This window comes from Dipodomys spectabilis, unplaced genomic scaffold, assembly GCF_019054845.1.
Source record: "Dipodomys spectabilis isolate Male_0828 unplaced genomic scaffold, ASM1905484v1 ptg000054l, whole genome shotgun sequence".
In the NCBI taxonomy this organism is placed as follows: Eukaryota; Metazoa; Chordata; class Mammalia; order Rodentia; family Heteromyidae; genus Dipodomys; species Dipodomys spectabilis.
In genome coordinates, this window is record NW_024870731.1 from 13861940 (window position 1) to 13877870 (window position 15931).

The following is a 15931-nucleotide window of genomic DNA, read 5'->3' on the forward strand; positions in this document are numbered from 1 at the left end:
CACACTTGTTAGGAAATGAATGCACATTTTGGTTTCTTCCCAGTACCAGGCTGGAGTTTAGTTTGTTGGTGTTCAGGAATCAGGGAGTTCATTTGAACTTACTCTTGCAAATTACCAAAGAAACACGTCTGTCTGTCTTCGGCCTACCTTTACTTCTTGTTTTCTGCAAATACCCTTAATCCTGGTTCTTAGTAGCTTAGCGACTGGTCAGGTTTTACCCACATTCACAGCCAGCAAGCTTGTTATTTGATTTGATTTGTTTTCTTTGATTTATAGCAGCTCAAACTTGTTTTTCTGCTTCTATAAACATGAGCAAATTGGCATTTTCTGTTAAATTGGGAAGTTAAAACAAATTTTCTTTGTCTTGGTCACAGAACCTAAAAAAAGGATTCCAAAGAGGGTGAGTGTTTGGAAGAGTTAAGGAAACACAGCAGGCTCCTCTCCGGCCTGCTCTCTCTCAAGAGCTGGCTTTCCTCATTGTTCTCTGGGGCTTAATGAGCGGCTGTGGCAATCGAGGCTGCTGGCCAACTACTGCCTTCAGTGTGCTGTCAGCTGCTCTCTGCCCAATCCTGCCCAGCAGCAATTCAAACCCCAGATTAGCTGAGCACAGGAGTCCCCTGGCAGAGTGTATAAGCATTCATTGATGCTGAGATTTATTGGCCCTTCCTACCTACAGGGTGCACAGAGCTCACAAAGCATTCAGCCTTTTAGAAGACAGGGCTCCCTCCCCTTTTCTCTCCCGATGGCTCTTGCTCGCTCTCTCTCTCTCTCTCTCTCTCTCTCTCTCTCTCTCTCTCTCTCTCTCTCTCTCTCCTCCCCCTCCCTCCCTTTCCCTCTCCCTCTCCCCCTCCCTCTCCTCTTCCTCTCTCCTTACCACTTTGTCACACACGTCACTGAATGGCTTCTGGAGGTTTGGCGCTGTTAACCTAGTTCCTTTAGAGGAAATCTGAACTTATCATCATAAAATGTTTGGATGCACAGACAAATTATTCCTTATCCAAAATTATTTGTGTGATGAGAAGTAGTTTAGATTTTGGAATTTTTAGAATTTGGAACAAAATACCAGATTGAGTATCCCTGTTCTGATAATCAAATTTCTTATAACCCCCTAAACATTTACTGGAAAAAAAAAGAAAGAAAGAAAGGTAGGGATTAACAATGGCAGTAAACAGCCTGAGCATGGTGGCATACTTCTGGGATCCTAGCACGTGGGAAGATCAGAAGTTTGGGACTAGACAAAGCTATGTAGTGAGATCCCATTCTGAAACAAACAGATCACCTCCCCCCCACCACACACACATCTCCCAGGGGAGGCTAGGGATGTAGTTCTGTGGTAGAGTGCTTGCCTGGCACGTACAAGGCCTTGGGTTTGATTCCAGGTACCACCACTACCACCACTATGACCAGCACCACAAGAGAAGACAGACTTACAAAAGTCAATGTTCATCTAGAGGAGTAGGAGTCACTAGCCACATGTGGCTATTGAGCATTTGGTCTGTACCTAGTCAGAACTGGGATGTGATGTAGTAGGCCTAGAATGCTCCAACTTCTAAAGACTTTGTTAGGAGTAAATGAATGTCAAGTACCTCTTAACTATTTTTGACACAGTGAGTTCAATGAGAGATGTATTATTATTAAAATCAACGTCACCTGTTTCTTTTTACCATTCTAAAACATGGCTACTAGAAAAAATTTTAATTACAAATTAAATTAATAAATTACATTCGAATTTAAAATGCAGTAGGAATTACAGTATCTATTTCTAATTGGATAGCACTAATCTTGATTTGCCAAGGATGCACATTTACGATTCCTAGTCATTTGGGGAAGTTGTTGTTTGACAGATAGGACTGTAAATTCATTCTGCAGTGATCACCAAGCCATATGTAACTAGAAGAAGAACTGGTGTTCCCTGTCTCCGCTCCCCCCGCCCATTATGAATTGAGTAGTGACTTCTATTGTTTTGCAATTCTTCCCTCAAATTTAGATATGCTATGTAATTATTGAGGAGTTTTTATTTTTTATTTGAGACAAGGTCTAGCTATGTATCCTAGGCTGGCCTTGAACTCACCATCATCTAGCCTTAGCATACCAAGTAATTGTATGTGTGTGTGTGTGTGTGTGTTGTTTTGTTGTTTTGTTTTTAATTTTATTTGTGTCAGTCCTAGGGCCTTGAACTCAGGACCTGGAGGCTGTCCTTTAGCTTTTTTGCTCAAGGCTAGCACTCTACCACCTGAACCAGCCTCAGTTCCACTTCCAGCTTTTTTGATGGTTAATTAGAGATAAGAGTATCATGGACTTCCCTGGCCCTGCTGGCTTCTAACTGTGATTTTTCAAATCTCAGCCTCCTAAGTAGCTAGGAGGCCTGAGCCACTAGCATGGCTTCCCTGAGCTTTGATTCTCAAGGCTAGCCCTCTACCACTTGAGCCATAGTTCCCACTTCCTGCTTTTTGATAGTTAATTGGAGGTAAGAATTTCTTTAACTTTCCTGCTCCACCCTAGCTGGCTTCTAACAGAGTCCTCAGATCTCAGCATCCTGCGCACTTACCTACTGTTACAGGCATGAGTCACCAGCACTCCAGTGTTTCTGTTTTTAAAGGAAAACTGTAATGTCTTTGCAATTACTTACCTAAGTTACTTTAGGATTGTTTATAAACTAAAATAAACAGCTTTCTGAAGTTCTGAATCAAGCATTTCAAGTAACCTTTGATGGTGCTCAGTAGATAGTACTTTAGAACAGCTTTCTAATGAGAATAGCATTCATTGGGGCTCAGCCTTCAAAGATCCTCTTCTCCCTTCTCTTCCCTTCTTCCACCCCCCTCTCGTCGCTCCTCCTCCCTCCTCCCTTCCCAGTTTAAATAATAGCAGGTTATACGTTTTCCAGAGTTCTGGGCATTTCTGAGGTCTTTTCACCGCTCCTCCTGTCTGAAAAGGATAGTCTCCACTATGGGGGGTGAAGAAGTTCTTTCCCTTGGACAGGTGCTGCCAGAAACACTCAGCTCTTCTGAGCCTGGCTCCTCAGAGAAGCAGAGCAAAGTGGTGGGTTCTTGTGCCCAAGAGGAGAAGTGAAGTATAGGGCAATGCGTTCTCAGCATTGACTTGCTTTGTTAAATAATTTTTTACTACCATATGTTTCCTTGTGGCATTCCTGCACATGTATACAATGACAGAGTGCTCACATGCTCCTTTCTAGTACTCTATTCTCCTACACTCCTTTTTAAACTTCTCACAATTGCTTTTATTAGTGTATATTGATTCCTTTTACAAAAATGTGTTCTAAATGATAGTTAACATATGAATTTCACCATAAGTAGGCAAGTATCATGCTTTATACATGAACACACTCTCCTTTCCAACTTGTCGCCCCTCCCCTCTTCCCTAAGCACCCTGGTCTGTATATCAGGGCCCAGTGTTTCTGAGATGGATCTGTATAAAAGAATGTCTTCATTTCTGACCTGTTCAATAGCATTCATCCTTTCCTGCCATTTTGTACCATGAAATACTCTTGCAAGGAGAATGTTTCCTTCAAGTTGCTGACTTGAACTGTGTCATTGCACAGACTTCTTTCACTCAACGTATTTTATTCCTGTACTTTACAGATAATTAAAAAGCTGATAGAAAGAAAACAGGCCCAGATCCGAAAAGTCTACCCTGGACTTTCATGTTTTAAAGATGGAGTTCGACAGATTCCTATAGAAAGCATTCCTGGAATTAGTATGTATAGACATTCTTTTTATCTTTTGGAGATGTCAGAAGTTGTATTTGAAACAATTTCATTCTCATGTGTGTTATTTCTAGTCTTAAAAATTATTACCGTTAGTCAGGTGCCAGTGGCTTGTGCCTGTCATCCTAGCTACTCAGGAGGCTGAGCTCTGAGGATTGCAGTTTGAAGCCAGCCTGGACTGCAAGGTCCATGAGACTCTTACCTCCAGTTAACTGTCAGGACTGACACTAACCATCAGGAAAACTGGAAGAGAAGCTGTGGCTCAAAGTGGTAGAGCACTAGTCTTGGAGCACAAAAAGCTCAGGGACAGTGCCCAGGCCCTGAGTTCAAGCCCCATGATGGAGAAAAAAAAATATTATCTTCAAGTAGTTGTACAAAGGGGTTTCAATTCAATCTGCCAGGTTATGAGTAAAATGCATCCTGATCAGTGGCACCCTTTCCATCATTTCTAATCTTTAAGAAGGCAGCAAGCTGGGTATGGCTATATAATCCCAACCACCTGGAGGCAGAGACAGGAGGATTGTGAACTCAAGAATAGTCTTAGGTTTATATAATTAGACCTTGTCATCAACGAACAAAGAAAAGGTAGCAAATGCCTCCCTTTTAATGTCCTTTTTCTTTCAACTCCAACAAATCAATGAAAATTCCTTCTTGTTTTCACTATTAATATCTACCCTTTATTAAGATCTTAGCATTTGTAGCACACTACTGGATGCTAGCAACATGGAACATGGAAAACCGCAGAACTATACATATACAAATGGGGAAACTGAGTCTCAGAATGGTTAGCATTTAATTTTAAATGATTCATTACAGCTAATGGATGAGTTGTACTGGTTGAGCCATCCCAATTAGCTATTTCTTGTACATCAAAAGCTATTGAATATCATTGGAACTTTTACTTGACTCAAATCCAGCTTCTAGTAAAGATTTAATAAACTAAACAAAACCAGACAAAATTCTCCAGAGAAAAAAGATGTTATTTGGAAAAGATAAAATTACCTTATTATATCTTTCCTTATTTTCACTGCTCAACCTATAGTCATTTTTATCCCTACTAATGGTATAATAGCTATCATATTATTATGATCTTGGACCAAGTATTTTTTCCTTCCTTCCTTCCTTCCTTCCTTCCTTCCTTCCTTCCTTCCTTCCTTCCTTCCTTCCTTCCTTCCCTCCCTGTATCCCTCCTTCCCTCCCTCCATCCCTTCCTTCCTTCCTTCCTTCCTTTCTCTAGCTCTCCCTCCCTCTGTCCCTCTGTCCCTCCCCTCCTTCCTTCCTTGTACTGGAGCTTGAATTCAGGGCCTGTTAGCTGTCACTTAACTTTTTTGCTCAAAGCTAGTGCTCTACCACTTGGGCCACAGCTCCACCTCTAGGTTGTTGGTGAGTAATTGGAGATAAGAATCTCATTGATTTTGCTGCCTGGGTTGGCCTCAAACTGCAATCCTCAGATCTCAGCCTTCTGACTAGCTAGGATTACAGACATGAACTACATTATTTTTATTATGAACTCATTTCAAAAGGGATCATATCACTTAAGTTTTAGAATTTCATTTTATAGCTTGGTAGCCCGAGATGTAAGAGGATTAAGTGCCTTAGGGCATGATAGCCTTTCAGTAGTGAGCAGGAAGAAATCTGTGCTCTGTCTACACTGAAACATCGTGCATCACAAACAGGCCGTGACCAAATAGCACAGAGTTTGTTCTGACCTAAAATAATACCTTCATTATTTTACATTGTGATTAGCAAATAATTTGACTTAGAATTTAAAAAAATATAATACTAAATCTTTGTCTCTAGTGAAAGGTAGAGTTAAAGGCCAGAGTTTCCATTTTACAAAACATACAGTAGCCCGTTTGAGGAATGTTTTGTATTATGAGCTTGATAAGAAAGTGAATAAATGCTGATGATTTAAGATTTCCCAGACATTTCTCGAGGCATGGCCATAATGGATTATACTTTTACCAAGTATGCTATTCTCTTGACCAGAAGCATTTCTCATTTAATGTTTCATTTTCTTGACCTAGGAGAGACAGGCTGGAAACCAAGTGGAAAAGAAAAAAGGTAAGGAAGATGGGTAAGTGGCTGTGAATGGAGGTTGCTTAATTTTTTCCCCTCTTCCAGCAACTTAGAGAAAAAGGGTCAAGTGATTATTATAATGTCTCCCACAGCCCTTGTTGGGGTTTGTTGTTCCTTAGTTCTGGAATGGATTGTATTGGGGTTTCTGTGAGGCCGGGCTGCGTAGAAATAAGCGGGCAGCAGGGTCAGAACTAATCTCTGCTCCTGATGTTTCCTCTTTTCAAGTAAAGAACCCAAAGACCCTGACCAGCTTTACAGCACGCTCAAGGGCATCCTCCAGCAGGTGAAGGTAGGTGTTGCTTTCATTTTCTTCATGCCGGTGTTTTGAAATGACTTCCCACCCGGAACAGTCATATTAGATACCTTCCTTTTCTTTCCTTTACTCAAGAGCCATCAAAGCGCTTGGCCCTTCATGGAACCTGTGAAGAGAACAGAAGCTCCGGGATATTATGAAGTTATACGGTTTCCCATGGGTAATGCCATTAATATTTTCTAATTGTAGATGTGAAACTCTGGTTGGTGGTGTGGGGGGACAATTGGGTGCTGATGCTGATTTGGTCTCCTCTGTGGTGGAGTGGGGAGTGGGCTTCCTGTATCTGGAGGGGAGGGGCAGTTATGTTGGAATAGAATGATTAAGGGGAAGGGGCAGGCCCTGTTCCTTAGAGACAACCCACAGCTGTCTTTTAGAGCCCATGACTTGGAATCCAAGTTGGATTGACCTGCAGACAGTTCCTGGATATGGACACTTGCTATTTGGACATAATCTTGCTTGTAGTCTACCTGCTTGTTGCAGATGTAAAGATACCAGGTTTTTTTTTTTTGATATGTTTCGAGTCCATCATAAACAGCTATTCCTTTTAAGAGTTGTTCAAGGTAATACGAAAGAAGGTAGATTAAGTTGTACTTTCAGAGGGAGAAATGATAGTAATGTCTTGCTTTTTTTCCCTGTTCTTCATGATACTGTTCATTGCCACATATGCTGTTATTTTAACCTTTATTCTTATCTGAAGATAAAAGATGCCTTCAAACATTCAGAATTGCAGAAACTGCTACTTGTGCTTATACTATACTAAAATGCATAATTAATTGAATCAATTTAGAATTCCCAAATTCAATCAACTTGGTATTGTGTGGATGAGAACTAGCTGAAATGAGAGCAGATTCTTCTGTTCCTCTTTTACTTGTAATCCTTTTTTTTTTTTTTGTCAGTCATGGGGCTTGAACACGGGGCCTGGGCCCTATCCCTGAGCTCTTTCACTCAAGGCTAGCGCTCTACCACTTTGAGCCACAGCTCTATTTCTCCTTTCCTGGTGGTTAATTGGAGATAAGAGTCTCACGGGGACTTTTCTGCCTGGGCTGGCTTCATACCCATGATGCTCAGATCTCAGCTTCAGCCTCCTGAGTAGCTAGATGTGAGCCACTGGCTCTCCACTTATGTTTATTTATTGCTTTCTTAGAAGATTTTTTTCTAAAGAGGTTTCTTCTCTTTTTCCCATGTTCTACGACCTCTTTTCTCTCATCTTTATAAATGGGTTTTACCTAGGGAGTGGCAAACTGCAAATTGCCTGAGTAGTCTGAGCCAAGCATGACATCTTCCTACCTGTGATTGCTAGACAGGGTCTTCCTGCTCACCTTCGAAAATGCAGTTCATTTCGTTCTACCTCCATATTTGGTACTATCCTTCCTTCCTTCGTTCCTACATTCCTTCTTTTCTTTCTCTCTTGATGCCAATTCTGGACCTTGAACTCAGAGCCTGGCACTGTCCCTGAGCTTTTTTTTTTTTTAACTCCAGGCTAGTGCTCCAGCACTTAAGTCACACCTTCACTTCTGGCTTTTTAGATGCTTAATTGGAGACAACAATCTCAGGGACTTCCTACTGAGCCACTGGTGCCTGGTGATACCAGTGTTTTTTGTTTTGTTTTTTTTCCTGCCAGTCCTGGGGCTTGAGCTGAGGGCCTGGGCACTGTCCCTGAGCTGCTTTTGCTCAAGGCTAGCACTCAACCACTTGAGCCACAGTACTACTTCCAGTTTTTTGTATATGTGGTACTGAGGAATTGAACCCAGGGCTTCATGCATACTAGGCAAGCACTCTACCACTAAGCCACATTCCCAGCCCAGCAGTGTTTTTCTAACCCATGGTGTTAGGTCAATCAAAATAATGTAAGTGGATCAAAGAAAGAAAAATGCTATCTGTAGCATTAGAATAGAAAAATGAGTTGTAATTCAGAATGGATTCTAATTCTTTTAGAGGGTCAAACTACCACTATAATTCTGGCTTTGTTTCTGCTACTAGTCTCTTCTTACTTTCCACTCACCCCTACCCCACCTAAATGTTTGAAAGGGCTTTGGTCCCTCTCTGTACTTTCCCTCCCTCTTTCCCTCATCCACTTCCTCCCTCCCTCTCTTTTTTTTAAAAAAATGATGTGTGTGTGTGTGTGTGTGTGTGTGTGTGTGTGTGTGTGTGTATGTATGTGTATGTGTATGCACGTATGTGTGTGTGTTTGTAGGTTTTGATGCTTGAACTCAGGGCCTCACATTCTTATTTAGCTTTTTGAGTCTGGGCTAGTGCTCTACCACTTGACCACATCTCTAGTTCCATCTTTTTGCTGGTTAATTGGAGATTAGAGTCTCTTGGATTTGTCTGCCCAGGCTAGCTTCAAATTACCTTTTTAGTTTGTTTTCTTCACAGAACTTAGTTGTTGGTTTATGTTTTTGGTTTTGGCTACATGTTACTTTCTTCTAAAACATTATAAACTTACTGGGCAGCATATCTTAAGAGATAAGAAATTTAGGGAAAAGGAATACAAACACCTGGTTTTACTTAATGAGGAATAATTTTTTATTAAGTTTTTTTTATTGTGAAAATACCATACAGAGGGGTTACAATTACATGAGCAAGGTAATGAGTACATTTCTTATCAAGCATTGTTGTCTCCTCCTTTGTTTTTCCCCTACCATCCCTGCTCTCCCATCTCCATGACTATACTCCCCACCTTCCCCCAAAGTTGTAAAGTTCGTTTTTCAACATAGCATTTTGTACATCTCATTGTTGCAATGGGTCCACTTGTATCCCTATTTAAACAATTTTTTTCCTAACCCTCCCCAAATTTTACCAACATCAAATACAGTGAAAACAGGGGTTATACCATGGGGGAGGGACATACAAATCAACAAAACTATAGCCAATATAGTGAACCAACCCAGGTGCCCCTCAGATGAATGGATCAGGAAAATGTGGTATATATACACAATGGAATTCTATGCCTCCATCAGAAAGAATGACATTGCCACATTTGTTAGGAAATGGAAAGACTTGGAAAAAATTATATTAAGTGAAGTAAGCCAGGCCCAAAGAAACATAGGTCCCATGGTTTCCCTTATTTTCAATAACTAGTATATGTCTGAGACAAGCAGAAACGGTCAGATAACTTGATGTTAGGCGAAATGAACCTCAAGATAAGGACACAAGTGGTTTTTTCTTTCTTGCGATTGTTTCTAACATATTTATAAGGTGATTGTTTTGTTGCTTTGTTTGAGGCATAAATTTAGTCTTTCTTCCTTAAATGAGAGAACATCTTGATGCTTTCAGCCACACTTAGGTGAGATGTTTAGTAGAGGATTTGTTGAGTCTTTGTTTGTCTTAACATGTTTAGATTTTTTTTTCTGTCTCCAAACTGCTTGTGTTAGAGAGAAAAGAAAAGTTAAAAGTTGAATTTACAGATGTGATGACATGAACTAACAGGGATAGGCGTTAATTAAAAGAGACAAAGAGAAACATATTTTTCCACATTTTTCCTTTGGTGTTTTGTAGTCGGCTTGAGATTTTTGGTGTAAATGAATTCATTCCCCATTCAGGATGTGATGGGTTGTAGAGAGAGAATGCTAGTGTATCTGGTAGCAGATTTTGTTTCCTCTGGAAAATTTGATAATATAGTGGAAATTTTGGATTTTTACAATGCTGTGAAGTTTTGACTTACTTGTATAGTTAACACAGTTACAGTTTTTGGTGATTGAGCTAGACTTAAAGACACCTGAGGACCCTTAAATAGACAAACCTTAGTATCCGGTTTGCATTGAGTTGCATAAATTTGTCCTCACCATGAAGATTGAGGAAACTCCATGTATTCTAAGGGAGAGAGATCAAGCATTGTCTTCATTTGCTAATAAGTTATACGATTTAAACAAGTAGATATATTGAGAAAATATATTTCACAAGTCTTGCAAAGTTTATTTACTTTAGAAAAATGACTATGAGGGCTGGGAAGTGGCTTAGTGGTAGAGTGCTTGCCTGGCATGCTTGGAATTTGATTTCTCAGCACCACATACACAGAAAAAGCAGGAAGTGGTGCTGTGGCTCAAATGGTAGAGTGCTAGCTGTTAGCAAAGGAAGGTCAGTGACAGTGCCCAGGCCCTGAGTTCAAGCTACAGGACTGGCAAAAAGAAAAAAAGAAAAATGACTATGAAGTTAGTCATTTTTATTTAATTGATGGAACATGAAAATTTCTTTTTTACTGTTTCATGTGCTGGCACTGAAATAATTTTTTTTGTTTTTGTTTTTGGTTAGTCATGGAGCTTGAACTCTGGGCCTGGGCTCGGTCTCTGAGCTCTTCAGCTCAAGGTGAGCACTCTACCACTTGAGCCACAGTGCCACTTCTGATTTTCTGTTGGTTTATTAGAGATAAGAGTCTCACAGACGTTCCTGGACGTTCCTGCTGGGGCTGGCTTTGAACCGTGATCCTCAGATCTCAGCTTCCTGAGTAGTTAAGATTATAGGCGTGAGCCACCGACACCCGGCTTGAAATATTTGGAGTTATACCTAATGATTAGTTTTTATACTTTAGTAGAGAATTTACTTTGAACTTAGGGAAACTCAGTCCGATTGTTTTAAGTAATTAAATGATTCAATACAAATGTCTATCTGCTCTGTGTGATGAAGATAGAACCCCTGTATAATTCAGAATGAATAGCTAATAGCAGTCTGTTTACCATACTTAGCTCTTGATAATCTACTTAGCTTCCTTGTGTTCAATGGAGGATTGAACCAGATAACTAATAATGGTCCCTTTAATGATAAAGTGGATCTGATTTTGTTATAAAATCCTCTCAAAAGAATAAAGTAAGATTTAAAAACTGTTTTTTCAACCACATATATTCTTTCCCACAGTTAGTCTTATTTGCTTATATTAGTGCTTAATAAGAGTCAAATATTGTTAATATTTTTTTTCCCTGTGCAGATCTGAAAACCATGAGTGAACGCCTCAAGAATCGGTACTACGTGTCTAAGAAATTATTCATGGCAGACTTACAGAGAGTTTTTACCAATTGCAAAGAGTACAACCCCCCTGAGAGTGAATACTACAAATGTGCCAATATCCTGGAGAAATTCTTCTTCAGTAAAATTAAGGAGGCTGGATTAATTGACAAGTGATTTCCTTTCCCTCTGCTTCTTAGAAACTCATCAGCAGTGTGCCTAAAGCAAGATGGTTTCATTTTATTGTTTTCTTTTGTTGTTGTTGTTGTTTTATTTTAAAGAACTGAATTGGAGATGTCTTTGAAGAGACTTGTAAATGTAATAATTAGCACTTTTGAGAAAACAAGACAACCTCCTGTTAGCTTTTCAGATAGGTATTTAAATTGAAGTCATAGAACATTTTTATTTGATGGAATAGATTTGAATCTATTTACTGCTAGGATGTACATTTTCTATGACAAGTCCATTAGCCCACTATTCCATGATAGAAGATCAGGGGTTTTCAGACCGTGAATGTGTCCATTTTTTTTTTTCCTAATGGAATGTGAGAGTGTAGTTTTATTTTATTCTGAAGGACTTGAAGGAGGAAATAATGATAAAAAGCCCATAAAAGGTGAAATATGTGATGTTTGAAGTCTCACAATAGACTCTACATGGATATTTTTTAAAACACTCATCTAGATGAGGTGCTCTGAGCAGTTCTGAAAAAAATTGCAGGTCCTCAACTGCAGCTGCTTTGATTCCTAAGGAAGAGATTCTAAATAATGCAAACTTTCTTTTTTTTTTTTTGTAAGCATCTGGGGTTTTGATAATTCTGTCTACATACAACAAACTTGTGAGTACTTAACCACTATTTTACTAATTCTTTACACAAATGTGAGATATCATATTTGACTTTGCTTATGCAGGACATAAGTTCAAAAAAAAAAAAAAAAGGTAATTTCCCAAGCCACAAAGGCATAAAGTTGAAAACACTTGAAATGGAGACAACATGCCTTAATAGGAAAAAGACATGTATTCTATATGTGTATCAAGCAATCTGGTGGATCCTTGTTCTAATAAGTGAGGATTTTTACTTTTCTATGACATGTGTAACTCCATTAAAAATGTGTATGCGAACATTTTTTTTTCTTCATCTCCAGATTATGTTTATTGTCTGAGATGAATTAAATTCCCACCGAGGGTGGTGTCAGCATTTTAACACCTAATTGCTATTCTGGGTTCAGGGTTATATCCCACTACCATCCATCATACAGTCTATTCCCTAACCTGTCTTGGGATTCCAGCTTAGTGCTTACATTTTAATCCTGATTACACTACAGAGAAAGTGCGACACCTACCATACCCCAACTCTGGGAAAACCAACTAATATACAACCATACAAATGAAGCCATCTCCACAGTGTTGACACTAATTTTTATGATGCAAATTTGTAAACTGATTTTTGTAAAGGATGAGGTTTTAAAAATGTATTTGTTTTCTATCAGCATAAATTAAAATGGGTCACGAATGTTTTTAATGAAAACAGTCACCAGAGATAGCAAGCATGAAGGAAATACCCGTAAAATGGCTATGAAGTTGGAAGTGTTGTTTTTGAGATGTAGATTTTTCAGAATGCTCACAGTGAAACATGCCTCAACTTTTCCAAGTATAAGAAACTACCTTGAGTGGTGTCTTAGATTTCTAATGAAGAAGGATGCTACAGTTTGGATTAAGTATCTTGGACTGGTTTTAAACAGAGCTTTGTACCGGATTTGCTGAAGCATCTGTCCAGCTCTTGGTAACCTGTGAAAGTTTGTTATTTTCTGGGTAGACATTCTTATAGAGTATTGTCTTTAAAATCAGATCGTCTCTTCTATATTGAAAGCATTTTTATGTTTTCTAATTTAAAAATTAATATTTTCTTATAGATATTGTGCAATAAAGCTGAAGTAGAATGTGTGGTTTTTGCAAATGCTTTAACAGCTGATAAAATTTTACATTTGTAAAATTAATATATTGTACTGGTACAAAATAGTTTTAAATTATATTTTGAGAAGCTCCCAATCTGGTGTGGTGTTTTTTGTTTTGTTTTTTTCTTTCCTTTAAGCAAGCCTGGATTTCACAGGATAAATGTATGACCTGGCATGACTGCTGACTCTATACTTAAGTCCTCAGGTGGCTAGAGTTACTGTATTAGTGGGAAGTTCCATAGAAATCTATACCCCATCAGTGTCAAGAAGATACTCATCCTCCACAGAAGAATGTTAATGGTTTCAACCTTTAAAAAATGAGATTTTTTATAGTTTTTTAATTTTTTTTTATTTTGCAACAGAGGAATGAGCTAGAAATACAGGTTTTTAGACATCTCCCATATGATCTTGTAATGTTACCTAAAATCCTATCTTATGAAATAAATATTCTGTTCCCCTGGTTTGTGAGGACCCAACACTCAAGACCCCCCCTCCCCCCCTCCAGTGCAAATCTGAATGCAGCAGCAAATATCTGTATGAATGAAACTGGGCAGTGGAGAATGTTACTTTCTTTTCTCTGTGGAGAGTAAACTTTTCAACACTGAATCCCAGAATGCTCTGTTGACAGCAGCTCTGCACCACTGCCATCTACCCCAACAAAGGGCAGGGTCTGTATTTAAGCTTAGCTCAAGTCCAGGAAAGTCAGGCACAGCGGGTAGAAGCATGTGTTAGGCGTCCCCAGCACTGGAGGAAGGGATGGGGAGTAGGAAGCAGGGGCTATTAACCCAAAGCCACTTGATAGGTTTGTTTCTATTTAATTCATAATTAAGCAAATGTCTCCCAGGCAGGACTGAATGAGGGGGCAGTGGGAAGCTAGATGATGGATACAAGGAAACTTCTGGAAGTTACTTTACATCCCTACTCCATATATCTATTAAGCATTTGCACATTTTCCTCGTTCATTACTCAGCCAATAAAACCTTTTAAATGGCCACTTAGTAAACAAAATGGTGAAAAGATTGTCAGGTTTCATTTTGCTTGGCAGTAACGTTTGCAATTTTAGACACTCAGAAGTAGAAACAAGATTGGACTGTGGATAAACATACGATTTATTACCCTTCAAGCTGGTATTCTTTTTTTAGGAAGCTGATTGGCAGTAGTCTGTGGTTGGAATGTAAAGACTTGTCTACCATAGTGGACATTTGGGTAGCTCCCAGTTTACAGTAAGGATGCTGTTGTCACTCGTGTAAGTCTTTTGACTAACAAATACTTTTATGTAAATACCTAGTAGAATTCAAGTCACAAAGTTGATATGGACTAATTTTATAGGGAAACATGTAGTTATTGGCATTAACATCTGAAGGTTTGTCTTTGGTGAATATGTGTATTTGAGACAGGGTCTGGTTAGGTGTATCCTGGGCTGGCCTCACACTTGCAATCCTCCTGAGTAATGGGATTATAGTCATGCATCACACCCAACTTCTTAAAGCTTCTTCCCCACCCTTGTAGTTGTAGCATTCACTGCTGACCATTCCTTCTACATTTTACATAGACAAGTTTGTCTTTAAGTTACATAAATGTCTTCTCATACCCGTGTTATTTACTTTTTTTGTGGTGATGGGGCTGGAATCAGATCTTGCATGCATGCTTGCATGTTTTACCACTATATACCCCTGGCCGATAATCTTATTACTAATAAAAATTACTGAACAGGATGAAGGAAAGGCTGTAACATCCAGTTTGATGCTAGATACCAATTCCCAAGACGCCAAGATCAACATTTCTTAAGTGTAGCTGTATGTGAATTCACCTTAGAGTTCCCCATTGAAGCCACATTTTTCTGTTTTTCCTACAAAAAACAATGCTGGAGATTTAGGTACCTCTAGTTTTTTATATTCCATTATAAGAAGGCATTTCTTCCACATTCTCGATAACCATAGTGCTACTATAAATTAGAAATGCCAGCTTTTAGGGTTAAAGTCTATGAAGAGAAGAAATGTAAGTGGAAGAAAGGCAGCAGGAAGGAAATCAGAGGTAATCAGTGTGAGGTGAGAGCTGGTGTGCTGTGGGGATTAGGAGATGAGGTCATGAAACATAGGTTAGGAACCTGCATCTTAGTACTGAGGTCCAAAAGAGCTATAGATTATTCACTGTGGCACTAATTTGTAAACGATGAAAAAGTGGCAACAAACTGTCAGACAATGCATCAGTTAAGTGTGGTTTATTTACATAATAGTATACAACTATGAAAATACATCTACCAGCATGGACAACCCTCAAAAACAGATTAAGGCCACAGAAGGTAATATATACAGTGTAATTCATATAAAATGTTGAAACACAAGACAATACTTAACACTACAGATATATACACAACACTGAAAGTACAAAATCTACCAGGGGTTTTTCAGAAATGGTTGACTAGGTCTGAAAGAGGGTGAGAATCAAAGCTACATCAGGGAGTTTTGAAACAGTAAAATGCAAACAATCAATGGTGTGGAGCAAGAAGTGGCAATCTCTTAACGACAGGGTCTAGCCCAGGCTGGCTTCAAGTCATGATCCTTCTGCCGTACCCCCCCTCAGTTGCTGGGTAGCCTCTCTGCAGTTCATTTTTATGAAATTAAAGAATAGGTATAAAAGCAGCAGTTGAAACCTGTAAGGAAGCCAGGCACCAGTGGCTCCAATAATCCAAGCTACTCAGGAGACTGAGCTCTGAAGATCATAGTTTGAAGTCTTCAGGGGCAAGAAAGTCCAATAGATTCTTATCTCCAATAAACTAGTCAAAAAAAGCTGGAAGTGGTGCCTATGGCTCAAATGGTAGAACCCTAGCCTTGAGGCAAAGAAACTCAAAGACAATGCCCAATGCTAGAGTTCAAGCCTTAAGACTAGCAAAAAGAAAGGAAAGGAGGGGAGGAAGGAAAATCG

The 15931-nt window shown here is 39.2% G+C and overlaps 1 protein-coding gene across 1 annotated transcript in view; it reads left to right on the forward strand.

Moving 5' to 3' along the window:
* Positions 1-13100, forward strand: part of Kat2b (lysine acetyltransferase 2B) — a 104216-nt gene extending 91116 nt beyond the window's left edge. The window contains exons 14-18 of the mRNA XM_042679890.1: positions 3600-3714; positions 5752-5788; positions 6029-6092; positions 6192-6276; positions 11038-13100. Of these exons, the coding sequence (XP_042535824.1) occupies positions 3600-3714; positions 5752-5788; positions 6029-6092; positions 6192-6276; positions 11038-11231 (495 nt within the window). The 3' untranslated portion in view covers positions 11232-13100. The remainder of the gene's footprint in view (positions 1-3599; positions 3715-5751; positions 5789-6028; positions 6093-6191; positions 6277-11037) is intronic.
* The last annotated feature ends 2831 nt before the right edge of the window (positions 13101-15931 follow it).